This window comes from Lepidochelys olivacea (genome assembly GCF_965140295.1).
Source record: "Lepidochelys olivacea isolate rLepOli2 genome assembly, chromosome: 11".
NCBI lineage: Eukaryota > Metazoa > Chordata > Testudines > Cheloniidae > Lepidochelys > Lepidochelys olivacea.
The window spans coordinates 23,309,625-23,337,536 of record NC_140421.1 but is presented as its reverse complement, the minus strand read 5'-3'; the positions used below and the strand labels follow the sequence as shown (position 1 = coordinate 23,337,536).

Sequence of the window (27,912 nt, the reverse complement as noted above, 5' to 3'; positions counted from 1 at the left end):
CTCTTTGAGTCATGGAATGAAGTAGAAGGATGCAGAAGAGTGCAGCTATCTCCTGTGTGAAGGATGTGTTGCTATATGGAAATAGGTGTCCTGTAGGATGGGGGTCAAAAAACAATCTCCTGCCTCTAGAAAAGGGTTTATAGCTGCCAGAGTCACCATCCAGAACTTTAGAGACTTTACAAATATGTTCAGTTGTCTTAGATCTAAGATTGGTCTCCACCCTCTGTCCTTCTTTGGCATAAGAAAATACTTCGAATAAAACCCTTTCCCCTGGTGAGGGAATGGGACTGGTTCTACTGCTCCTAAACAAAGAAGGGAGTTTCATATTGTTTCATATTCTCTGTGTGTATATAAAGTCTGCTGCAGTTTCCACGGTATGCATCCGGTGAAGTGAGCTGTAGCTCACGAAAGCTCATGCTCAAATAAATTGGTTAGTCTCTAAGGTGCCACAAGTCCTCCTTTTCTTTTTGCAAATACAGACTAACATGGCTGTTACTCTGAAAGAAGGGAGTGTACTTCTTGACTTATAGTATAGTTTCATGAGCAGGGTCGATGAAGAGGGATGGGGAAGAGGGTGTGTAAAGTGAATAGAGTAGCCTACTATTATAACCTCTATGAGTCACATCTGTTATAATATGCTTCCTGGTCGGTTGGAAATGGGAAAGGCACTGTCCAAAAGTGCGAAGCATTGTAGCTTGCAAATTATAGGTGAGGGAGGAATCAAGCCCTCGACTAACTCATCAAAATTGCTGTTTTGATGGTAAAGTGGTACTAGCTGAAGGAGGGTGGGAAGCACTTTTCCTCTGGAATCTCTGTCTTTTTCTAGCGGATTTGGTGGTTCTGTGAAAACCAGAGATCTGAGCCAATCATGATCTCTGGGCAGTTTGAGACCTGCTAAATCTCCTGTTGTCTGTAGAAGTATAACCTCAGTGTGGCCCTCCTAAGGGAATCTCCTAAGCAATAGATACACTTAGACTGGAATAGGCTTCAGACAAGAGAGGCAGCATTTGAAACCTGGTGAGCCAGGTATGCCTAGCCAAACCAAATAAACTCTCCAGAAAAAAATGGAGGAGAAAAAAGGGGAGAGGAAAAACTGAAACCTCTCACAACTATCTAATTAATTTTATACTAACAACAACTAACAGTAGCTAGAAACACTAACCTAACTAATACAACTACAAAACACGCTGAGGCACATACAAGGCAGACAGGCTGATGCAGAAGAGAAGGAACTGAGGTTGGTTTGCCCACAAAGCTTTATATACCCCCAGTGCACTGCACGAGGTTATATAGAGCACACACCCAGGCCAAAAGGACAGTGCTAATGAAAAATCTGGAATCACGAGCTTGAGAGGCACATGTGCCCCTGAAGTGGAACACCCATAGGAACACTACTCAAAGAAGAAATTCCAGTTATTGTCCTAATGCAGCTTGACACAAATCATGAGCAAAAAGTTAATTATCTAGTAAACAATTTATCATTAATAATTTAATATACTAAAATGTACCATTAATAAGAAGTGAAAACATTAAACTACATAATTGCTTAAATAAATGTATATAGTCATAGTATACCCTACTTGGTAGCAAAAGGATGTACCAAATCTAGTGCAAAGGCTCAATTTAGTTGTAAATCAACATGTTTTAATGGTTATATAAACCAATTAAAATGCACCTTTCTTTAAAAAATAACTGAAGTCCAAATGGAAAAGTTGATTACAATTGATTGTTTAAATCAAGGATTTCCACTTGGGTGTTAAATCAATCAACCTGCTGCATCAATCCCTGTGCTCTTTTGGATTCTGGAGATGCAGAGGAATATTTGTATTTCATTGCTATATGGGCTGGCCATGATCTGGACAACTGATTTACATGCCTTTTTTCCTGAGAAAAACCTGGAAGTTTAAGATTTCTGGTCTGGATTTATGAATTGTTTAGGGCATCATAAAGCTCCAATTCAACAGAAAGCACTTAAGCATTTGCTTAGCTTTAAGAAAGTGAGTAGTTCCATTTACTTTAATGGGACTACTCAGGTGCTTAAAGTTAAGCATCCGCTTAATTGCTTTGCTGGATTGGGTCCTATGTTAGTACAACTAGGAGTAGTGGAAAGAAATTATATGTAGCCAATCAAAATGTAGGATGAACATCAGGAAATATTTTCTAATAGTGAGATCTACTAGATTATGGAATAGTCTCACAAGTATGTGGAGGAAAACACATCACTGGAAAACTGGACAGAAGAAGGCACCCCAGAAAATATGCTGCATGGAGTAATCTTTCATTGACAGAAAGATTAGATCAGTAGTTCTCAAAGCCAGTCCGCCGCTTGTGCAGGGAAAGCCCCTGCCCGGCCTGACTGGTTTGTTTACCTGCCGTGTCCGCAGGTTCGGCCGACTGCGGCTCCCACTGCCTACGGTTCGCCGCTCTAGCCCATGGGGGCTGCGGGAAGCAGCACAAGCCAAGGGATGTGCTGGCCGCCCTTCCCGCAATTGGCCGAACCTGTGGACTTGGCAGGTAAACAAACTGGCCCAGCCCAGCAGTGGCTTTCCCTGCACAAGCAGCCAACCGGCTTTGAGAACCACTGAATTAGATGCTCAAATAGGTCAATTTACTCTCTAAATGATATATTTATGGTATATTATGAAATAACAAGGAAACATTCTGTGTAGAACTCCATTCAAACCAATGAGGTTGTTTGCATGTAACAAAGCAGAATTTGGTATATAATTACAATGTAGATTCTTAAAAACTCTTCTTGGACCAATAACCTGTTAGGATCCTGATTGAGCTAGAGCAGTCTATTAGGTTAATGTCTAATTTGGGGATCTTTAAAAGAAACACTAATTCAATAGCACATAATGGCTTAACATATAATAGCCTGTTTGGGGATTTCTTAGTTACCAGATTATTAACTCCATGCAGTGTAAATTTCATAAATCCACTGGGTGTAAACTGAGTTACAGAAACAACCATAGGCCCTGATTTTTAACCTGGCCTCTTCTTTGCCCCAGAAATTATTTGTGAGATCAGTTCTCATTCAGGCATCAATCTGATTATCCTCTCATATCACATGGTTAGCCATTGATATGACATAAACTCATCTAGTAAATAATTGCAGTAATAAAACAACAATTAGTTGTTCCTGAAAGTTGCAGGCTAAAAAATTTTGAAATCCACCCCATAGTGTGCTATATGGACACACTAAAATTTTTATTTAATTCCTTTTATTGCATTAGCACTTCCTTTTAAAAAAATGTCAACCCAGGTACTATAATGTTTATTTTTCCAAAATACAAAAAGCAATTAGTCTACATTAAGGAATAATTGCATACACAATTTTATTTAAAAATCATATTAAGCCATTTCTGAGGAGCAGGGGCAGAAAAAGAAGCTGAAACCACCATTTTGTAAATATTTCCTTCCAGGGTAAGACTCATCATGCCAAACTTTAGCCCAAAGTGTGTTATTATGGTTGAGCTATTAAGTTCTTAATATAGGGGTTTACAGTGGAAACACATAGCTTGATGGTATAAATGCTGCTGCTAAGCTATAGCACTGTGCCTCACATCCTGGATTTTGAGGAGGAAGGGACAATATTGTTTATTCTTTAATATTTTTTGTGGCTGGGAGGTGGATATTCTCAAGAATGAGCTTCCCTTCATATGGCTCTGACTAGAGGTATGTCCGGGCCTTCGTTTTCTCATTGACATAGAGCAGTGTTTCCCAAAGTGTGGTACGCGTACCACTGGTGGTACGTGAAAGGGTTTCAAGGGGTACGCGGCAGAATTTTTATTTTACTTTATCATAGTTTTTTCTTAGCAGCAGAAAACAATTCACTAAAATTTAATATATAAGAATGGTGTACACTTTTACAGTAGAAATACACATAGGTTTACATTGTAACTAATATGATAACGTGTTCAGTAACATCTAATAACACAGCAGAATCGACGCAAACCAAGCGTGCGCGTTACCGCGGCTTGGGCAATACACTTGCCTTTGTGGCATGTGCAGAAGTCATACTGACTGATAAAAGATAAAAGTGAATATCTACTCATTGTAATCTAATGATCGTAGCAAGTACATACTTGGTGTGTATTAATATACAAAATTTCTCTCTTTTCGTTTTTGTTAAACCCATTAGCAATGGATCACTGGCTAAAAACGGGAGTTTGAAACGTACAAAAGAAAATTTTGAAGAAAATATGAATGTTAGTGATAATTATGCCAAAAATGCAGTGATATGGCTACATCAGACAATTGTGATGACAAAATTAGTGAACCGTATGAACCATCTGTAAGTTTATTGAACGTATCAGCTGCAAAGAAAATGAAAAAAGCCCACAAATATGTTGAAGAATATCTTAAACTGGGATTTTTGTGGCCTGGCAATGAGGTGGAGCCTGTTCCACTATGTGTGATTTGTTACGAGACTCTCACAAATGAAAGTAGGAAACCATCCAACCTAAAAAGCCATTTCGATAGCAAACAAAGAATACGAGGGAAAACCTGTAGAATTCTTCTAAAATAGGCGCAAAGATCTCCAAAATTTCCAGAAAACAATTCGTAATGTGACGGGAGGTGAAAATATGAAATCCTTGGAAGCTTCATATAGTGTGGCGTACTTAATTGCAAAGTCCGGAGCTGCTGAAGTGATTGGTGAGACATTAGTAAAACCTGCAGCCAAAGTAATGGTGCAAGTGATGATTGAAGACAAGGCTTGCAAAGGTATAGATTGTGTCTCCCTCTCAAATAACACTGTTCATTGTAGCATCACAGATATGGCCAAAAACGTAAAGCAGCAATTATTGTCAAGAGTACAAAAGAGTTGCTACTATGCACTGCAAGCGGATGAATCCACTGATATTGTGAATTTAGCTAATCTTTTGTTGTTTGTCAGATACGAGCTGAATAATGAAGTCCATGATGACATTTGGTTCTGCCAACCTATGCCAACTCATACAACTGGAGAAGCTATTTTTAAAGTTATTGATGACTTTATCAAAAACAATGACATGGATTGGAGTTGTTGTGTTGGAATAAGCATGGATGGCACCAGAGCCATGATTGGTTTGAAGAAAGAAGTTGTTGCACATATTCAAGCTGTTGCACCAGAAGCAAAATTGACTCATTGTTGCATTCACAGGGAAGCACTCGCCACCCAGAACATGCAGGCAGATCTAAAGCAAGTACTGGATGAAGCTGTGAAAATAAACAATTTTGTGAGAGGCCGCCCTCTGAACGCCCAGCTGTTTTCTCAGCTTTGTGATGAGATGGGCAGTGATTACACACAAGTCCTATTTCACACTGAAGTGCGTTGGCTTTCGTGTGGAAAAGTTCTGAATCGCCTGTTTCAGCTGCAAGAAGAACTGCAAGTTTTTTTAGATGAAACCTTTAACCTGCGAGACCATATACATGACTGGAAATGGCTATGTGAACTAGCATATATTGCAGATATCTTTGCTCATTTGAACAACCTCAGTCTATCCTTGCAAGGAAAACTCATATCCATATTCCATGTTCAAGACAAAGTGAGTACCATGGTCACAAATTGAAACTGTGGCATACACGTCTTAGTCGTCATGAACTGGATTCCTTTCCATCTCTTCATGACTTAGTAATAAACTTGACTAACAAACTTGACAGTGATGTGTTGCAGACCATTAAGCAGCATTTGGAAAGCTTGCAGAAAGATCTTCGTAAGTACTTCCCTGAACTGGATGGCACCTTTGAATGGATAAGGAACCCTTTTATCATCAATGTTCAAACATTGCCAAATAACCTCTCTGCTTCAGAAGAACAGCTCTTGGAGCTGGCTTCAGATAGCTTCCTGAAAACAAAATTTGAGCAAAATACACGGACGTCATTTTGGTTGGGGGTTAGCTCTGAATATCCAGCTCTATCAGACAAAGCTGTCAAGTATCTTCTACCTTTTCCCACCTCGTATTTGTGCAAGATCAGATTCTCTGCGCTGGTTGGCATCAAAACAAAAAACGAAATCATCTTATTGACGTGGAGCCCCATCTTCGTCTTAAGATCACAAACGTCGAGCCAGACATCCCTGCAATAGTGTCTGGTCAAAAGCAGTTCCATCCCTCGCACTGAATAGTTTGGTTTGTATTGAAAAATTTTCAATACCGAAATAGTAAGTATTAAAACTAGTGCTTTCTTCACTAACCTAACCAAACCAGCGTATTTTAATTTCAGAATTATACGAATTCACCATATACATATATATACATACATACACACTGTTCTGCCAGACTGTTGATTTGCTTCTATTTTAATTATTTCTAGTACTATTTCTATATGTAACTATTATTTCTATTAGAATTTTTGTGTCAACTATATGTAATATAATTTTTTATTTATTTCTAATAAACATTTAATCCAGAATGAAATGAATTAGCAGTGTGTTATAAAAATGTGGCTACCACCTTCCCCACCTCCAAGACAAATGTCTCAAAAGGGGTACGCAACTGTTGTAAGTTTGGGAAACACTGACATAGAGTAAGCCAATGAGCAAATGGTTTTATATGATTTCATTTTCTTCATAGTCTTGGCTCTAACGTGTCAATATCACGTATTTCATTTATAATGTATTTTGAAATTGTTTTAATTTTTAGACGCCTTTGTATGGTATTCAGTTTTATTTTCATAAGTTACATGGGTTTACTTTTTTGGTAAGCAGGATGAGAAAGATTTCATAGAAAATTCTGAACATAAAATCTCCATCTCCTTATAAAAGGTTACACAACGATCCATTATACCACATTAGAAAAAGGCAAAAGCTCAATTGCATCCCTGGTGTAATACCAGTGACAGCATTGTATTTACACCAGGGATTAATTTGGCCAAGGCACTGCAAAAGTTACTGTGGTGCACTCAGTGTCTGCGTGTTGTTACTGGCAAAGGGGCAAGGAGGATACATTTCTTTGGAACAGATTAGTCCATGAAACAGGCATCAGGTAACTATGACAAAGATGTCAACTGGTTCAAAAGCTTGTCTTTTTTCCAGTACAGTGTTCATGTTGAACTTCTTTTATCTCGCTTACATTACATGTTTCTGGAATTTTAAAATACATTTTTCTTCCTTTCTGTACTGTGTAAGCTCAGTTTTTTTATTCTGCTGTCTCCCTCTTTTCCCCAATTTGCCCTTGATGTTTCCTGTTGACACTTCTTGATTTTTTTTCAAACTCAGAATGCGGCTTTCTAGCAGACACAGAGGCCCCAGAATGAATACCCCTACAGAGCCAATTCTATCTTGGACCTTGCACAACACTGTTAACTGGCTCATGCTCTTAGAAAGGTGGCTATAGTGGGATTGCATGAGTCTGAACATAGAACTGGTTGAAGAATCCTTGCCAATACATTTGCACAAAACTAATTTCCTGTTAATTTCTACTCAGAAGTAAAAATAGAACATTTTAAATCACAAACCTGCAAGGAGTTTTCTCTGAACTTCGTTCAGTTGTTTCACATTGCATTCATCTGTACATTTAACATTATGGTTGATGGCCACTTTAAAGTAAACATAGTTCATTGCCCTCAGGAACATTTTTGTTCATTCCACAAATATTCCCTGGAAAAAGGGTTTATCTGCTGAACTGCTGGATTTTTTTTTCAGCATGTAATTTTTTTATCAGTTTGTTTTGATTCTGTTCCCCCACCCCGCGTCCACACACACACACACACACACATACACACACACACAGAATGCTTATAAAAGTAGGGAACAGAAATCTCCTTGGAACAAGATAGAATCATAAAAAAGACTTCAAGAATCTCATCACAAGCTAAACAGTACAAATTGCACATTCTTTACGGAAGTGTTAGCTTTTACTGTGTGCCTGGATCTAACTATAATAGATTATCCCAAAGTTGGAAAGAATGAACAGTGAAAAATTAGTAGAACTAGGAGCTCAGATAGTTTAGTGGAGCAATACGATCTCTGCACTTTCAGGGTACTGAATTCTAAGGCAACTGGAAGCAGTAAGTAAAATGATATCAGAGTAAGCAAGCAAGCAAGCAAGCAACTGTAGGCCTGGAAGCAGGGGCAAAGATAGAAAAAAATGTTAATAGAAAGAAAAAAGTAAATAAATATATTCCAAATAAATGAATGAAATCATAGAAATGAACTGCTTGTTATTCATGGATGAAATCCTGTGTTTATGACAGAAAAGCCTGCAACAATAAAAGATATACAAGGAGAAACAAGGAGCAAAGTAGCTCCTAAACTGTAATTCATGGCCCATGTCCTGCTCTGCCTTAGAGCAATTTTGCACTCTGACAGTGGTGTAAAACTGCCCTAAAGACAGTGTAGCTGACCACTCAAGAATTCCCCCTTACATAAGGGAATCCTAATTCCCAACTTCCAAAATGCCCTGTTGGAACAACTGTCAGAGTCTACTACACTAATTTATGTCTAGGACTAGCTGGCACCTAGACAGACCCAGGACTGGGGGAGCACAAAGGTGGATTCATGCATCTCTTCTTGAACTTCCCTGTGCACTTCTTGGCTCCTGCTAAGGAACTGGGCTAACATCATTCCTTAACCCAATGCTCCATGGGTCAAACAGATCATTTAGTACAAATCTAATAACAATAGCATATTACTATATACACTGGTAAACTATGAAAAGTTGTGAATGAGTAGGCTGTTTGTACATACTTTGGCTGCCCTGGCTTTGTGTCATCAACTACTCCAAAAGTGTCTACTAATGGCTGGCCATTATTAGATTAGGCTAACTAATTTTTCCTTAAAAAAAAAAAGTCTTACTAAATGTCTCCTTCCACTATAAAAAGTAGTTCCTAGGAAAAGGATAAAATAGGAAGAAAATAGTCACCTTTATTGTTTGCAATTATTTTTAACTTTCTCCATTTATTCAATTCCATAGACTATTTGGACTCTTGGGTGCTTAATCTGTCCCCCAGAAATGCAGCTGTTTTTTCAGGAGCAATTTATGACTAAACAGCTACTTTCATCTCACTTTCTTTTATAAAAAAATCTCCCAACAATTTGGACTATAGAACAGCTCCAAGTTTCTCTTTTAGAATGTTAGTTAAAAGTGGATGAAAAGGCCACAAGCTGCTGCCCAAATGGCATCTTGGTAATTTGTGGGAGAGGGTAGTTTAAACTGCCATTTTTCACCTTCATCGCTTCTCTCCCTCAGGATCTATTCTACTGTACTATATTCTATTCTATGTTCTTATACTGTGCTTATCACTGTAGTATCTGAAGAACTTCCAGTAGTCCATCAAGCACATGACTACACATCTCTCATATGTTGTTTGTTCTCTCACCCTCTCCCTAGAGGGAGAAGCAGGTGGAGTGGGGAGTCCTGTTTTAGTAGGGTATGTGTGTGTGTGTATGTTTAAAATAAATACTTGTTGCTATGTGTTAGAGAAGGAAAGGTCGAAGAAACACACCTTGCACTTGGAGTGTTTCTTCAACATTGGAGTGGAGAAAGGGGTGTGGTTTATGATGGTACTAAATTCTTGGGGTGAGATGACTGCATCTCTTCACTACAATCCCACAAGGTACCTTATTTTTGTCCCTACCAATAAATCTTCTCCCTCAATCACTGAACACAGGGAAATAGGGATTTTTTATTTGTGTTTATGTGATGATATCCCAAACAATCAAAATGCAGTTTTGGACAACAATTTTCAAAAAGTGACTAGTGATTTTGTGGTGCCCAACTTGAAACAACTTCAAGAGGTCTGATTTTCAGAGGGCAGCTGCTCAAAAATTCCTGAAAATCAGGCTCTTTTAAGGTTGGGCATCTCAAAATGGAGGTACTCAAAAGTATTAGTTACTTCAGAAATATTAGACTCAGAGTGTCTAGCCATAATCTAAAAGAATGACCAACAAATCTTAGCAGAACTACCAGTAGAGGTTTTGTCACTGTTCCTGTTCAATGTGATTTTCTCACTGTAAGCTCAGAGCAATGAAGCTGGTAAATAACATGTTAGACTAACATAGAAGATAACAAAAGGAAATAGTTAAGGTACCGTAATAATTTTAGCCATTCTTTTTTTCAGGTCACTATAATCTACCCAAAGATAACTAATTGTTCAAAGTAAACATTCTACTTCAACCACAAAAGGAATCCATTACACAAACATATAATTCACAGTCATTTTTAGTGGGTTGTAAACAGTTTGGAATGAGCATAAAATGGGACAAAAATCAAAGTGAGCATTTAGAAATGAAAAAGTGTTTGCTACAAAAGGTCAGTCCCTTTGCTTGGCAAACTATGTAGAAAAGCCTGGGAAAATGTTGAACACACAAGCAGTAAGGGAATTTTAAAGCCAACAACCTCCCTGTTTCTTTAAACAGACATCGGAACCTATAACTGGATCCTGTCAAACAAATGACAGCAAAAAACATAACAGCTGCTAAGAAGCAAAGTTGAGAGATAAAGTTTTCTGAGCTAAGAACCTTCTCAGAAGTGGACTAAAGGTCTTTCTTAAATCTTTAGGCAAGGTTATGGATCTCAGGGTGGCTTTTCAGCACTGAGTCAAATATGCAATTCTATGTATCATTCCTGTCACAGCATATTGTGCTCCGAAAAAACAGAGACAAAACAGTGTCTGCAATGTTCATGTTATAATAAAATCTATACCTGTAATCATCAACTGTGGAGTTGATGGTATCATTTTAAAGTCATTTAAATTAATTTGGGCATAATAAGTTGGATTTGGAAATGTAGGGGAAGAATGAATTGTCAAAACCATGTTTCAATAGATGGATGCCAAGATAAATGAAATCAAATTTCTCTGGAAAACTAGCCCCATTCCTTCACAAACCTAAAATATACTGTTAGCACAACAACATGTTTAGGGTAGTAAAGTATTCAATATGTTAGTTTATGGTGCCATTGGACCCAGAGAAATTATCATCCCTGGAAAAGATTTTAATATCAGTTCACTTTCACATGATCAAGTTTTGATATGAAAAAGTACTGGTTGGCATTTTGTTAAGGTATTACAGAGTGATGGTTCTAATTTTTTTAATTACTTTTACTTAAAAACAGCCGGTGGAACTTTAAAGGGTCTGCGAATAACAAAATAAACAAATGATTCAAGAAATGACTGGAAATAATACCTGGCATAGGGAAATAAAAACTTGAGATGAGAGCCCCACCCTTGGCAAGACTGCACAGTCTGTGAATTATTGAATAAGCTGAGGTTTAGACTGTCACAAGCTTCCCTCATTCCAATACTTGGCCCTGCTCAGATTGTGTCCCCAGCTACTACCCAATATTCCCTGGTGGGAACAAGCAGAAATGGGTAGGGAGCTCTGGCCTCATCCTAGTTAATCTGTAACTAAGTAGACTTCTCCATGAAGAGAGGCAAAGTAACTTATTTCTTAGTTAGATGTCTTCAAGTCACCAGGGACTGATGAAATATGTCCTAAAATACTCAAGGAGCTGGCTTAGGAGATATCGGAGCCATTAGTGATTATCTTCGAAAAGTCACGGAAGATGGGAGAGATTCCAGAGGACTGGAAAAGGGCAAATATAGTGCCAATCTATAAAAAGGGAAATAAGGAGAACCTGGAGAATTACAGACCGGCAGCTTAACTTCAGTATCTGGAAAGATAATGGAGCAAATAATTAAGCAATCAATTTGCAAAACATCTAGAAGATAATAAGATGATAAGTAATGGTCAACAGGGATTTGTCGGGAACAAATTGTGTCAAACCAACTTAATAGCTTTCTTTGACAGGGTAACAAGCCTTCTGGATGGGGGGAGAAGAAGGGCAGTAGATGTGGTATATCTTGATTTTAGTAAGGCTTTTGATACCATCTTGCATGACCTTCTCATAAACAAACTAGGGAAATACAACCTAGATGGAACTACTATAAGGTTGGTGCACTACTGGTTGGAAAACTGTTCCCAGAGAGTAGTTATCAGTGGTTCACAGTCAAGCTGGAAGGGCATAACAAGTGGAGTCCCACAGGGATCAGTTCTGGGTCCGGTTTTGTTCAATATCTTCCTAAATGATTTAGATAATGGCAAAGATAGTACACTTATAAAGTTTATGGTTGATACCAAGTTAGGAGGGGTTACTAGTGCTTTGGAGGATAGGATTAAAATTCAAAATGATCTGAACAAATTAGTGAAATGGTCCGAAGTAAATAGGATGAAATTCAATAAGAACAAATGCAAAGTACTCCACTTAGGAAGGAACAATCAGTTGCACACATATAAATGGGAAATGACTGCCTAGGAAGGAGTACTGCAGAAAGAGATATGGGGGTCATAGTGGACCACAAGCTAAATATGAGTCAACTGTGTAACACTGATTTTAAAAAATCAAACATAATTCTCAGGCATGTTGTAAGCAAGACATGAGAAGTAATTATTTCTCTCTTCTCGGTGCGGACTAGGCCTCAATGGGAGTATTGTGTCCAGTTCTGGGTGCCATATTTCAGGAAAGATGTGGACAAATTGGAGAAAGTCCAGAGAAGAGCAACAAAAATGATTAAGGTCTAGAAAAAACGACCCATGAGGGAAGATTGAAAAAACTGGGTTTGTTTTGTCTGGAGAAGAGAAGACTGAGCTAACAGTTTTCAAGTACATAAAAGGTTGTTACAAGTAGGAGGTAGAAAAATTGATCTCCTTAACCCCTGAGGATAGGACAAGAAGCAATGGACTAAACTGCAGCAAGGGAGGTTTAGGTTGGACATTAGGAAAAGCTTCCTAACTGTCAGGGTGGCTAAGCATTGCAATAAATTGCGTAGGGAGGTTGTGGAATCTCCATCATTGGTTATTTTTAAGAGCAGGTTAGACAAACATCTGTCAGGGATGGTCTAGATAATACTTGTTTCAGAGTAACAGCCGTGTTAGTCTGTATTCGCAAAAGGAAAAGGAGTACTTGTGGCACCTTAGAGACTAACCAATTTATTTGAGCATGAGCTTTCGTGAGCTACAGCTCACTTCATCGGATGCAGCATCCGATGAAGTGAGCTGTAGCTCACGAAAGCTCATGCTCAAATAAATTGGTTAGTCTCTAAGGTGCCACAAGTACTCCTTTTCTTTTTAGATAATACTTGTCTTGCCATGAGTGCAGGGGACTGGAGTAGCTGACTTCTCGAGGTCCCTTCCAATCCTACAATTTTATGTTTCTATGATTCTTCCCACTCCGACAGAAAGTGGGAGCAAGAAAAGAATTGTAACTCTGTCACTCACAATTTTTCCCTCCGTGTACCCATCAGGTACACACCAACCTTACTCAAGGCAAAATGTTCAGTTACCATCTAGCCTTAAGGAAATAATAGACACTTTCTCTGTAGGGACTACTACACTGGACACCAAGAGTCCACTCTTTCCCCCAGTTAAGCTGGTAGCAAAAGTCCTTTTGACTGAAAGGGATCAGGGTTGGGTTCCTCATATTTTTAGGGGCAGCATTTCACCAAATATCGAAGAAGGAACAAGTAAAATGGATAGGAAAAAAAAATAATGAACATGCTCCTGAAAATGTTAAGTCAATGGACCACTCAGGTAGGGTTTGCAGAAATATTTTATTTTTTTAATTTTTTTATTTAATATTTATGATAAACTATCCTGACAGCCCTGCAATATGGCTCATGAAGAGAGAGACTCTGCACCCAGTTCCATTTCCACAGTTAGAAATAGTAAATGAGAGATTACAAAGCTGGAGTTCACAACTGTATAAACAAATGCGTATGGACTAGTTAGATCTGCTTTATGGTCTGAGAAGAGAAGTTTACTGGACACAAAGAAATCCTGTCCTTTCCGTCTATATTAAAAGGCTGGCTAAGAGGCAAACAACATCCAACAGAATCAATGGACCAGTCTCTGATCTCAGTTACGTCAGTGTGATTCCAGAGTAACTCCACTGATTTCATGGAGATAGTCTGGATACAAATTAGTGTAACTAAGATAAAAAAAGGCCAATAGCAAGTTACCTACCCAACGGTGTCAGTGTATCAGAATATCCTCTTGTGGTTTGACAGTATAATGTGAAACCATCTAGATAAGGAAACATACTAAATGGTATGTTTTATTTAGCTCACTATTAGGATTTTTTTCCTATGTGTGGCAACAATATGCTAAAATTGAAAAAAGTAAACCATGTTTTATTGTGCACAGTATGTGACATATAAGCACCTTTGTAAAATAATGGTTAAGATTATCTTGTTAACAGCACAGTTGTCCAGCAAAGCATGAATATTTGTTCTTTCTGATTCAAACAGGCAACATATAGGGCTGGACTCTTAAGATCTGTTTTTTGGATTTTTTTTAAATGAAGTATATAAGCAACATTTTTTGATACAGTACAGTATGTAGATTATATATTTTCTAAAAAGAAAAAGTAACTATGAGGGAAAAAATCTTTTCCACAACAGTGAATGTGCCAGCTGTTCTGAGTATTTAGGCCATCTTACTAAGACTATGAAAGTAAACATAAAGTTTTCATTAAATGTGCCTTTCCCATAATTGGTACATAAGTATTTCCCATGACTCTGCAGTTGAGTATCTTGGCTGGAGGCATATCTGGCCATTAGGAGGAGGGCTTTAGATCTGTTGAGTTTCAGCCATGCCGGGAGACTTGGCACCTCCACATACTGCTTCCTAATACCAACCCCAGTATAAAATGTCATCAGAAGCTTGCATAAACATTGGACTTAGCTTCACATAAATTACTGCTGTTCTGAGATAGTTTATGCCAGAACTTAGTAAAAACAACACTTAGAGTAAATAGAATATGAGTAAATGCGAGGATCTTAATCCAAGAAAATGATAATAGAAAAATGTATATCAAGTACAAACTCGTAAATACAGCACAATGAAATTTTATCTCATACCATTGAGATTAGTTTTTATTTACATACTGTATTAACTAAAATGATATACTTGCTTAAAGTTACAGCAATTATGAAAAAAGCACATGAACCAAAGAACAATAATGCAATGCTTTAAAGGATCAATTGCTCTGTAGAAACAGTGAACACATTTTCCTATTAATCCTTATGAATTCATTTGATATCCATACTGATATCTTACATACTTTGGATTTTTCTGTTATAATTTAGCATTAGCAATGGACACTAGGATAGTGAGAACCTGAAACACACAAATGATTTATACCAGCTTTCTTTTTTCTTTTCAACTTTTAACGCTTTTTATTTTGTTTGCACAAGAGTGGGGTCTGGCATAAGAAGATACAGGACAGACACCTGTAGGCATATGTAAAATACATCTATTTTAATTATTATTTATTCATCAAGAGCCAGTATCATGACCAATGGTATAAGTCTTTGGGTAGGATTCTGGCCCCAGCTGCAGCCCCCTTTACATCACTCTGGCATGAAAAGGGGTTGTAAAGGGGCTGCTGTGGCCCTAGGGAAACTCCTCAAGTGTAGAAATACGGAGCCAGTGTAAGCAGCCCTATGTCACTCTTCCATCAAGGTTTAGAGGTAAGGGAGTGATGGTCAGTATTGTAGGGTTCATGGCTGGAGCGCTCTGCACTCTGGGTATTTTAGGCTGAAGAACAGCCCATAGGCAGCCTAGGTAAGGATGCCATAAGTTACAGATGCCCAGAAGCCTTGTACTGGGGGCTGTACTACCCCCCCACCACCACCACCCATAGCCTGGATTCTGGGAGGCGCAAAGGTGTGTAAAGGCACCTTTGGCCTCCGTCCTCCTGGGTTACTCCCAGGCTACTCTAAACATCTGCAAACACCAGGTGCACCTTTTGATGAGCCTGAGCTGAGACTGGAACATGAAACTAGGCAAGTTGTACAAGGTTTGGAGTTTTCATAATGCAAATTTTGAAAAATAAAATTGATTTTCTCTCTAATCTCCATTTTTCCCTTTTGCAATCTGCTTCTCTTTTTTGCTCCTCCTCCTCCTTCTCCCACTGTAAAACTTTCTCCCTCCCTCCCTCTATATTTCTCTCCCTGTCTTATCCCCTATCAGATGGTTGTGCTTCTTTCTTTCCAAAAACACTGCTACTATCTCCCCCTGCACACTGCCTCCGTTCTGTTATTCTGTCACTTCCTGTCTACCTACCACTCTGGGAATAACAGTATTTCCAGTGCTGTCCTTTCTACTTAATTAAATCATGAATTTCCAGGAGTTTGAATCTCTAGGCCAAGTTCATTGCACCCTTCACATAAATCCAGCTAACAATCATTAAATTAAAATTGCTTTCTCCTTTGTGGTTAACTGTCTAAAGATCTTTTAATTTTCCACTGGTTCTCTTTTTTTCAGATTCTAGACAACAAAAGCACTGGGTTGTTCCATCTTTATTCTGAAAACTATCTTTTGCAAGATATACTTTTCCCATGACCCCTGGAACAAGTTGTAAACTTGTAAGAAATGGTGATTAAGTCTCACATTTTTATACAATACATTTTTAGGATTCTGTATATACTTCCAATGAAAATGACCTTCAATGAGAGAAGAAGAAAGATCAAATGTCTTAATTACATTTTATTTTGCTGTGATTATTTATGATTAAACAAAAACTCTTAAAATACAAATGAAAGTTCATCCTAACCCTGGGACAGTACTATAGCTTTGAATAACATCAATAAAAACAGGCACCAAAATGCAGAAGAGGAAAAAAAATGTAAGAGAGACTCTAAAATTACTTACAAGTTAGACTGGCATTTGTTTTGGTTAGGTAACATTGGGGACTTACCAAAAAATATAATGGCATAACAACCACAAGGGATCTTAGTATGAATGTTATGAGGGTTCTAGCACTGTAATTACTGACATTTTATGAATATTTTAGCATTGGCTTGCGCACAAAAAGTTTGCAATTGAATCAACAATATGTCAAACAGACAATATAGAGACATTAATTAGCATTAATTTGTTTTATTAATATCTCTATTGTAAAAAATTAAAAAGAAAGAAAGAATCTGTAATAGCTGAGTGAATCACTAAAGTATAATTTGAACTGCATGGCTTCTCTGGCAAGACAAGTTGAGTTGTTAAGTTAGAGCATCAGTTGTAAATATGGCTGCAGGAATGAAAAACTGTGTTGAATATTAAGTTACCCACCTCTTTTTTCAACAGCTTCTATACACCGTTTTACAAATAGGGGGACTGTGGAATTTTCATGCTCACACACTAAGTGCAAATGGGAGCCAAAAACTTGATCTAAACAGAGTAAAGAAGATAAATATATTAAAACATGGTAAACAATAACTAATAAATAAATTATAATAATGGGCTTTTTGCTTCTTCAGAGGCTTGTGCATTAACCAACTACTCCTGTGTGTTTGTTAGACAGATAAAAGAAGTACCAAAGCCTTCCTGACTCCTGCAGGTTTTTATTTTATGCCCCAATTGGGATACAATTGCTCTTATAAACATAATTTGCTGAAAATTAGAGAGAATCAAGCCACAAAATTGTGATTTGTATTTTGAACCTTCCAATGTTAAGGTGTGGGATTTTGGTTCAGTAAAGCATTATGATAAGAGCCATTTCTGAAATCCAGATCTCTGTCTGGTTCAAATTTGAAACATCCAAAAGTAAATCATGCTGTCCTTGATCCTGAAAGCTCACATACGAGTAGACCCCTCCACCCACATGGAGCCCCATTGCTCATAATGGAGCTCCATGTTGGTGCATGGGTTCGATTGCACATACTAGCTTGTAGAATCAATGCCTAATTCCATCTCTACTGTAATTATTGGTCATAAAATTATCCAGCCTTTTAAAAAGTCCAGCCACAGTATTTGATTGCATCATGTCCTGCAGCAGTGAATTCCATACATTGGGTATATAAGTGGTTGCTCTGAAAAACTTTTCAGTTGCCTGAGATAACCAAATACTTCAGTATTTACAGTTCACCCAAAGTATGTCCTATGTGAAGTTTAGGAAAGTTTAAGAACCACAATGATAACGTTAAGTAATTCTAACAGCAACATTGGAAAATTTTTAAGGGCAACAACTGTACACTAAACAAAGTAATATTTTCTTCTTACATTTGCCTTTTTTATTTGCTTTCCTTGTAAAGAAACTATTTTGATAATTTATCTTGTCTAGTGCATCTGGATTTAGGAATACACTATTAGTAATTATGGTTTTGACTTCCAGTGTCAATTGCTGCTCTGTTCCTCTTAGTATTCTTTTTTGTGTAGAAGGCAGTTGGCAAAAACCCATTTTCTGTACTTTTGTATTTAAAAATGATGTACTTTTGATGGGAATAGCAAATAGGCTTCAGTGACTGAACTTGTAAATCACGCTGTTTACATACTGAATTAGAGTTTAACTAGGTAAGCTGCTTTTTAGTTTTTAAGCTTTTAAACTTTTGACCGTCATAGGATGTTCATCTCGAAACACAGCATAACCAGGTTAAATATCTCAGATTACAAGTTAGCTTTATCTTCCTCATCTCCACTCTATATTTTCTGACAAAGTATGAAAAGAGCACTCAGTAATGGGAATTTTGTAATCTAGAATCAAAATGAATCAAACAGATGAGGAAAATCACTCAATAAGAGCAGTTTAATGTTCAAATAATCTGACTGCATTATCATTATTTACCCAAAGAGACAGTCTCCATATACCTTTTCAACAGTGTACTACACTTTGAAAATTAGTACAAAGGGCTTTGATAAAACTTCTGTACTTGAGATTTTTTAGTACCATTAGAAATTTAGGAGAGCATGTAAATTTAGGAGAGCATGTTACACCATAGTAACTCCCAGAATACCAAGGATGAGTATTGTCATCCTTTACTTTCTGCACAGCAGTACTAAAGACAAACAAACTAATCTATAAAAAGAAAAGGAGTACTTGTGGCACCTTAGAGACTAATAAATTTATTTGAGCATAAGCTTTCATGAGCTACAGCTCACTTCATCGGATGCATTCAGTGGAAAATATAGTGGGGAGATTTATATACACAGAGAACATGAAACAATGGGTGTTACCATACACACTGTAACGAGAATGATTAGGTAAGGTGGGCTATTACCAGCAGGAGAGCCGCGGGGGGCGGGAAAAACCTTTTGCAGTGATAATCAAGGTGGGCCATTTCCAGCAGTTGACAAGCATGTCTGAGGAACAGTCGGGGGTGGGGAAATAAACATGGGGATATAGTTTTACTTTGTGTAATGACCCATCCACTCCCAGTCTTTATTCAAGCCTAATTTAGACAGGCCCAACAAAGAAAATAACAGAACGCCACTAGCCATCACCTTTAGCCCCCAACTAAAACCTCTCCAGTGAATCATCAAGGATCTACAACCTATCCTGAAGGACGACCCATCACTCTCACAGATCTTGGGAGACAGGCCAGTCCTTGCTTGCAGACAGCCCCCCAACCTGAAGCAAATACTCAGCAGCAACCACACACCACACAACAGAACCACTAACCCAGGAACCTATCCTTGCAACAAAGCCCGCTGCCACATATCTATTCAGGGGACGCCCTCATAGGGCCTAATCACATCAGCCACACTATCAGAGGCTCGTTCACCTGCACATCTACCAATGTGATATATGCCATCATGTGCCAGCAATGCCCCTCTGCCATGTACATTGGCCAAACTGGACAGTCTCTACGTAAAAGAATCAATGGACACAAATCAGACCTCAAGAATTATAACACTCAAAAACCAGTCGGAGAACACTTCAATCTCTTTGGTCACTCAATTACAGACCTAAAAGTGGCAATTCTTCAACAAAAAAACTTCAAAAACAGACTCCAATGAGAGACTGCTGAATTGGAATTAAGTTGCAAACTGGATACAATTAACTTATGCTTGAATAAAGACTGGGAGTGGATGGGTCATTACACAAAGTAAAACTATTTCCTCATGTTTATTTCCCCACCCCCCACTGTTCCTCAGACATGCTTGTCAACTGCTGGAAATGGCCCACCTTGATTATCACTACAAAAGGTTCCCCCCCTCCCCACTCTCCTGCTGGTAATTGCACACCTTACCTGATCACTCTTGTTACAGTGTGTATGGTAACACCCATTGTTTCATGTTCTCTGTGTATATAAATCTCCCCACTGTATTTTCCACTGAATGCACCTGATGAAGTGAGCTGTAGCTCATGAAAGCTTATGCTCAAATAAATTTGTTAGTCTCTAAGGTGCCACAAGTCCTCCTTTTCTTTTTGCAGATACAGACTAACACGGCTGCTCCTCGGAAACTAATCTATGGTACCTCAGCTCCTCCTACTCCCCCTCCCTCCCCCAAAACTATATCCACCCTCACCCAAAATTCAGTTGCACCCCTCCCATAAAGTAGTCCACAACTTGTCCTGCCCTTCTTCACAGCAGGCCAAAAGCTTCATGTTCATCATTTGCCTTCAGGGGTGCTGGAACAATTTTTATAGTGGGAGTGCTGAGAGCCATTGAATCAAGCTATGAACCCTGTATATCACAGAAACCACTTCAAGTCAAGAGGTGCAGTAGCCCTCCCAACGCCCCTAGTTCCAGCACCTCTGTTTGCCTGATAGGGTCACCAGCTCTTGCTTCCTTGTTGTTACTCTCACCCTTGCAATATAAATTGCCTTTTCTCTGTTTATGGTTGTCAGCTTGAGGAACAAGTTGGGAAAGGGGAGCAGGGAAGCAAGGCAAGACATGCTGAGAGTGCAGGCCCAGGCCGGAAAATGGTCCCCAGCATCGAAGATTCAGAACCAAAACTTCTACCAAGAATTCCACTCTGCCATGTCTTCAAATAGCCAGAAAGCCTCCCTTCTCCCTGGGTCAGAGCTTTTCAAAATCCTTGGCAAACAGACAGGTCCTGGTGATGTACACATGTTATTATGTATGTATTTTTTAACTTAATTCTAACATTTAAGGTGCTACTAATTTCAAATTTTTAAAATAGGAGTACTTAAATTAAAAACAAAACAAAACAGACCTTCTCATGTAAAAAGGGAACTCTTATCATCTGAGCAATTTTTATATTTAGATTGTAAACTCTTTGAAGTGCAGGCCTCATTTTTTTTATACAGCATATTTCTGCACTAGATGATTATTAATAAACAACATTATAATTTTTTTCTGTGTGTGTGTGTGTGTGTGTCTGTGTATCTGTATGTTCATTCTCAGAACAGTTTTAGAATGAATTGTGTGTTTGGAAAATGTAGTGGGAGTTATATAAATAGGATAGGTAGAATTTATTTTCATTTTTTAATAATTTTGAGAGATAATATATGTTTATTTCTATTTTAAAAATATTTATATTGATTTAAGTTTTGACAGTTGCAGGAAATTATGGGAGTGTTATTATTGTTATTATGGAAGTGTTATTATTGATGGAAATATTTTTTTGTCCATTTGTGTGTGTACGGTGACATTACTGATAAAAATGTAATCCTTCCAAGCCTACATATAAACCATCTCAGATACACAGAACCAGATCCTCAAAGGTATTTAGGTGCCTAACTCCAGGAGTCTGAAGCCATAGTTACTAAGAACTAGATTTTCAAAATGTGCATTTTAAGTAGGGAGTTTGGAGCAATGATGTGCAATATTTTAACCCCAAAGGAATAGAACTAGAAATAAGAAATAGGCAGTGACCACCTGTTTCTCCAAATTATTGCAGCCTGCTGTATCTGCTTGCCATATGATACAGGGAAAGGAGTTCTGGGTTTCCTGAGTCAATATATGAAGGAAGGTCCATTTCAACTCATCCAAATATATGTATTCTGCAGACTGATATGTATTCTGCAGTTTTTTACAACCCAAAAGTCCACTGAGTTAGTCAAACTTCTGGATACACAAGGAATGCAGGGTTGGGGTCACAGAAATACACTCTAGAAGGTCATGTGCATGTGTGGCAATTACATATTAGTGAGTGATCTGTTACATGTTTTGGGGTTATGTTTGTGACAAAGAATGGACAGGTTAAGTTTTCTTCATGAAAAGTTTAGCATTTCTTCCAGTGGTAATTATGTATACAGAGATTTATGATTAAAATGTACTAGTACTTCCTCCTTTGACATCTTAATTGTTTTTAAAATTTCAGTGAAGACCTGTCAAATTCTTCACATGACATGGAATGTTCTCTGATGCTAATTATATTAAAAAGATGTAAAACTGTATCTCATTTGAGGGGCAAGGGTGTCTGTAAAATGATAGGTCAGAAATGACAGGGGCAATGGACTGCATTGTCTACAGATAGCCAACGTATCAACAACTGAGGAACAATTAATTCTCTACGGTTCAGCAAGTTACCGTAACTACTATAAGTACATCATGTCTGGCATCCAGGAATCTCAAGTTACTTTCACAATTTCCAATAAGTGTTATACTTTGAAAAAACAAACAAACCCACATTGGTTTAGTGAATGGTGGTTCGAGGAAGGAACAGAGAAGTTGGAATTCTAGAGGTGAAATCCTGGCTCCACTGACATCCCATAGATTTCAGTGAGGTTAGGATTTAACCTTTGGATTTTATTCTTGAATCTGCAAACTGCTTAACCTCATTTTATCTACCTGTAAAAATGGATACAGCACTATTTACTTATCTTATAGTTAATGTTTTGAAACACACTTTGTCATCTTTCTTAGATAACAGGTGCTAAGTATTATTATTGCCTTCAACTGAAGGATCATAGTGGCAAAAGGGCAACATGAGGCTAGTTGTCACACCACTGTTACAGTTGCTAAGCAATGAAAAAGGCTACAGTAAACATTTAAACCAATCTACTTCCTTCTAAAAAGTATTATTTTAGAAATGCAAGATTATTTAGTGACTGAATATGCAGCTGGATGCCAAGAACTCCTGAGCTGAAAACCAAGTTTTGCCCCTGACACTGTATGACTTTGATCCAAGTCACTTAATTTCTCTGAGTTTCCATTTCCTTGTCTATAAAATGGAGATGGTAATGCTTACATCACAGTATGTAGATTCTTATAACTCTCATGCTTGTGCAATATTTTTATGCTTGTACAATGTTTTGGAAACACTTTATACAAGTGCTAAGAGTTAATTTTTGTAGGCAACAATTTGATATTTCTTTTCTTTTTTTAACTCACTTATTGAAAAAAATAAATTATTGCTCTTAAAAATGTTCTTCTTTAATATCTATAAATATTTTAAATCACTGTAAGAGAAGAAAGTAACCAGAACATCTTTTCATATAATGAAAACAATAACTGTTCCCAATAGATAAAGGAAGCAAAAGAGGGTTTTGTTTGATTTATCTGTATTAGGGCACTTCAGAAATCCACTTTTTATGATTTGGAAAAAAAAAAAAAGATGTACACAACACTTCTAACGTCTTGTTATAACAGTTTATGTTTCCTATCCAGCTTATTTAACTCAGATGCCTGGGCAATAGACACAATTACCACCTTATGGAATGCTACTTAAATTTAAATGTTCCCCTCTGAGTAGAAACCCACTTCATCTTCTCTAAGTTTATTCCAGCTTCTCAGGAATTATTCCCTCTATAAGCTCCTAAAATTCTCTTCTTCTTCATTTAAAAATTTTAACTAATGATTATTCAGAAGTATCTTTTATTGTAACAAAGGAAATTCTCATACAGTGGACTCTGTTCACAAGAACTTGAACAAAGGAGCTACATACTATGCCCGTATATAGCTTTAATCATTCACTCTTTCAGCTGTTATCAATTTAAAACCAATGAAACTCCCACACTGAGTCCATTTGAGCATTCAATTTTAATATTTTGGGCATCTGTAGTTATTCTGAATTGGCTGCAAAAGCAGAACTAACAAGTTAAGCTCTAACCATAAGTCTACATCAGGCTGGTAAACCATGCATCAAACACAGACAGTTAGTCAATACCGTAGAATGAAAAACCAACAAGCATTTTAAAGAAGAGCAATATATTCATAATATGTTTGGCAGTATGGTTTGCATTACACATCCTTGATATCTATGCATTAAACTTTCTATTCAAGATGGTGGTATCTGTGACAGCGTTCTATGCTGATATAAAATGATCCACCAAAAGGGGATGGCATGGACACTAACAAAACTGTAAGATATAAAATGATCACTACAGCTGCTATTAATTGCTCATTATGGTGAACAAGCCCCTTCAAGTTTGCAAGCTCACTGCCAGGAGCCTGACAGACATACTCTTCACTTGCAGCTTGTGCAGTCCAAGTCTGAGCTATTTACTCTAAGCTGCAGAAACCTAGAAAATGGGAGACAATACTGCTGTAAAATGAACATTTAAAACAAGATCACAGAAGTCACAGCTGCATTTAGAATGTTACTGCTTAATTATTTTTGGTGTGTATGTATGCAATATGGCCAAGTCCTCACAGAACTCTTAGCATGTCTATTTCTTTGATGTTTTAATTAAAACACAAGCACAAGTGCACCATTGGAAAAAATATTAGTGCAATTGGAAAAATGGAACATCACTGTTCTAATTCTGGAAAAAAGAGTAGGTGGCCTGGTAGTACCATCCCTACAGGTTTTTGGGAAGACAAAGCTTTTAATGAGATGCAATGCAGTGCATACCAAAGGCAAATAAATGCTGATCTATCTCTGCTACAACTTAATTTGGACAGTTGGCTTGCTAACAATTTTTATCAGAGCCTAAGTTGAGAAACGTATCCTCTCTACACGTATCCTCTTAAATGTTGAGGGTAAGATAGGGGTAAAGAGAGGCAGAGAGACTCAAATGAGTATCAAACCAGTAATTTTACAATTATTGGGTTGGGGGGGCATTGAAAAAGGCAGTTTCTATATATTCAGTGTATGTGGCAGGCAGGGTGTCTTGTAGTGGAAGTTGTATTGAAATTACAGGCCATCACTTAAGTGTGAGGGGATTCCTGGTCCTGCTTGCAGGCTCTGTAGGGAATTGTGTGATTTGGGTCTTGTGCAGTCAATCTGCAAAGAGCAAGCCTAGTGCAAGGTGAGGTGGGTTGTGCCTCTCTGCCTTAAGGAGCACCCTGCTTTCATTCTCTGAGTTTTGGGTTCTTATGTGTTATCATTCTGAATGCCAAGAAATAAAGTAGCATTATATCGCAGCCTTCCAGCATAATGAAATCATTATGGTCTAGTCTTACAAACACTAACGACTCACATAAGGAATGTAATTCATGTATATAGGACTGGGGTCCATATCATTTTAATGGCATTAATTGTTTAAGGTTTCCATAAGAAATGATATACTTCTACACAGAAAGATATGTAGGCCCAGTTTTTCAACAGTTATTAGGTGCCTAAAGATACAGAGAGAGGCCTAGAGGGGTTTTCAAAAATGTCTAAGTGCCTATGTTCCATTGAGTCAGTCGCCTACGTGCTTTTGAAAATCCCATTAAATGCCCATCTGCATCTTCATGGACCTAAATATATTTCAAAATCTGGCCCTTAGTGCCCAGATAATTAGATGTCACTGAAAATAAGTGGGATAGTGCAAACCAAGAAAAATAACCTTGCACATTTCAGAGTCTGATGAACCTTATATTTAAAATACATGTGCAAATCACATTTCCATGTGAATCTGCCACTCTCCTTCATGTATAAGTTATGTTTCTTTAAAACAAAGGTTTGTTAAGGGTTAAGTGACAGTAACATAATCTCCAGATTTTCTAATTTCTGTACTGATGGATCAAAGTACCCCAAGAGAAAAACGTACAATTTAATTTTGAAGCATATATATCCCAAGTTAGGCTACTGTTGAGAAATGTGTTGAGTCCTCTGGCCAAGAGTGCACACATCAGTGACAAACAGAGAAGAGGACTGCCTTTAAGTGAATTTACCACCTTAAAATGTATTCACTCTTGACTATAATTTATGTGTTAAATTTATTGGAGTTTTGGTTCCAGTGTGACACACAAAGTGAAAAATCAATACAGATTTGAGCGCTTTCTAGTGCCCTTGGCAAATATGAATGGCACTTGATGAAAAGTGAAGGTTTTCATAGCACCTACGGTGCCACTGCTTTGGTGTAATTATCACCACATGCTTTACAGATATTTATATCAATTCTTCACTAGCCCATAGAACAGCTTTTGTTATAAGTTTGGCACTGAGATGTCCTGCAAGGCGATAGATGTACTTTTATTGAAAGTATTAATTCTGTTAAGGGATTTATAATTCTGACAGAAGTATTCCCCCTCGGGAATTAAAGTTACTATGTATGTTCCCAGAGTTGGAGGAATTTCTTGTAAAAATTGGTCAACATTCCCCCCCTCCCCAACCCCCACAATAGGGGAAATAAACAGTTTTGTGATGTTTCTGAAGCCATTTAATTCACCTTTAGGGAAAAAAATAGATACATTTTAAAACATGAAATTTGTAAACCCTTTATTTTTAATCTGGATAGTTGCAATTTGCTATTTAAAATATTGTAATATAAGCCTAAAAATTAACACTTAAAAGTGGTCTATGTGTAAGCCCTGCAACTGCATTTTCATAACATTATAACAGATTAAGGGATAAACTCCACTGAAAACAATGAAGGAACCTTATCAAATGAGCATTTCACATAGACTTACTGTAGATTGGAATTAAGCCCTACTAACGAATCCTGACTCATTTGCATGGCCAGAACCTAATCCTAATGAATCTTCTTGGAAGAAAACTAACATGTTTTCTGTACAGTTACATTAGTTTATTATTAAAACTCTGCTAGGGAATGCAGATCCTGACTCACTATGGCAGAACATAATGCATCTGGGTTTTCCATATAAGAACTTCCCAATTAGAACCAGGCTGTGTTAGTGAATCAGGAGTCTAATGCAACTATATCTGAAAACAAATGCATCTGGTTTTCCTACAGAGATACATTAGAGGATGGATTTGAGTTATCCTAATGAATCTGGATTTGTTAGTAGGGATCACATATGATCCCTGTGTGACACCACAGGAGATTCATCAGCTACACTTTATTAAACTGCAAATAACCACCCTTAAATACAGAAATTAAAAGACTATAAATTACAACACAAGCTTCTGCTCTGATACTGTAATAATTGAAACAAACTAAAATGATGCACTCAGATCCCACCCTCGACCCAAATTGTGCAGTAAAGTGGCATCCAAACCCCTTACATATTATAATGAGGTACAATAGTCAATTAGGGATAGATTCTGAAAGTTAGGCACACAACTGCACACATAAATGTGCATGTGACTAATTTATGTTTGCAAATACCTGATGTATATGTGGGGGAAGATTTTCAAAAGTGTCTAAGGGATCTAGAATCACAAGTCTCATTGACTTTCAGTGCAAGTTGTGCTTGTCAATCCTTTAGACACTTTTAAAAATCTCTCCCAAAATAATCAAGAATTTATGTGCACATGTTTGTGTGTGCCTAACTGTGAAAATCTGACCCATAATATTTTAGAGAGTAAGGGTTAGATCCTGAGGTGATCCCACACATTGCTCTGAGCACTGTGGAGGGCTGGGTGAAAGCAGCTTTCTGCCACCACTTTGATCTTGGGCAAAGGTGGTAGGTTTAACCCCTAAAGCCGTTGACTGCTAACTGACGGCTGCTGGCTCAGAATTGCTGGCACCCAAGGGGTGCCAAGGCATTGTGGCAAAGAACACATATCTAGCCAGTCTGCATATACAGTTGCAGATTTTGCACATACTAATTGGTGAGTGTGCAAATTTTTCAAGCACAATTCCAGAAGATATTTGAATATATGGTCTTCCTTGACTACTGGTGGTCAGAATACCAGCAGTTACAAGATAACAGTACCTACACTTTGGAAAACAGCATTCCTGAGATCAGCTAACAAAAGGTAACAATGTTTTTTCTCTATTATTATATATAAAATATATATATTTTAAAAAACTAGAACATCTAATACACACACACTATATCTATCTATCTATAAAATTTTATCTTACAAAGAACTAGATATATTGGTTAGACAATGAAGGTGTATAGCATGCTTCTTTACAATGTAGATGGTGTACAACTGTGTGAAGTGTGAGGGTGTCTAGAATATGC

General features: G+C 37.6%; 1 protein-coding gene across 1 annotated transcript in view; it reads right to left on the bottom strand.

Annotated features, from left to right (window-relative positions):
- ARHGAP15 (Rho GTPase activating protein 15) overlaps positions 1–27,912 on the bottom strand; it is a 467,991-nt gene that overhangs the window by 156,500 nt on the left and 283,579 nt on the right. Inside the window, exon 10 of the mRNA XM_084643055.1 lies at positions 17,051–17,149. Within this exon, the coding sequence (XP_084499181.1) occupies positions 17,051–17,149 (99 nt within the window). The remainder of the gene's footprint in view (positions 1–17,050; positions 17,150–27,912) is intronic.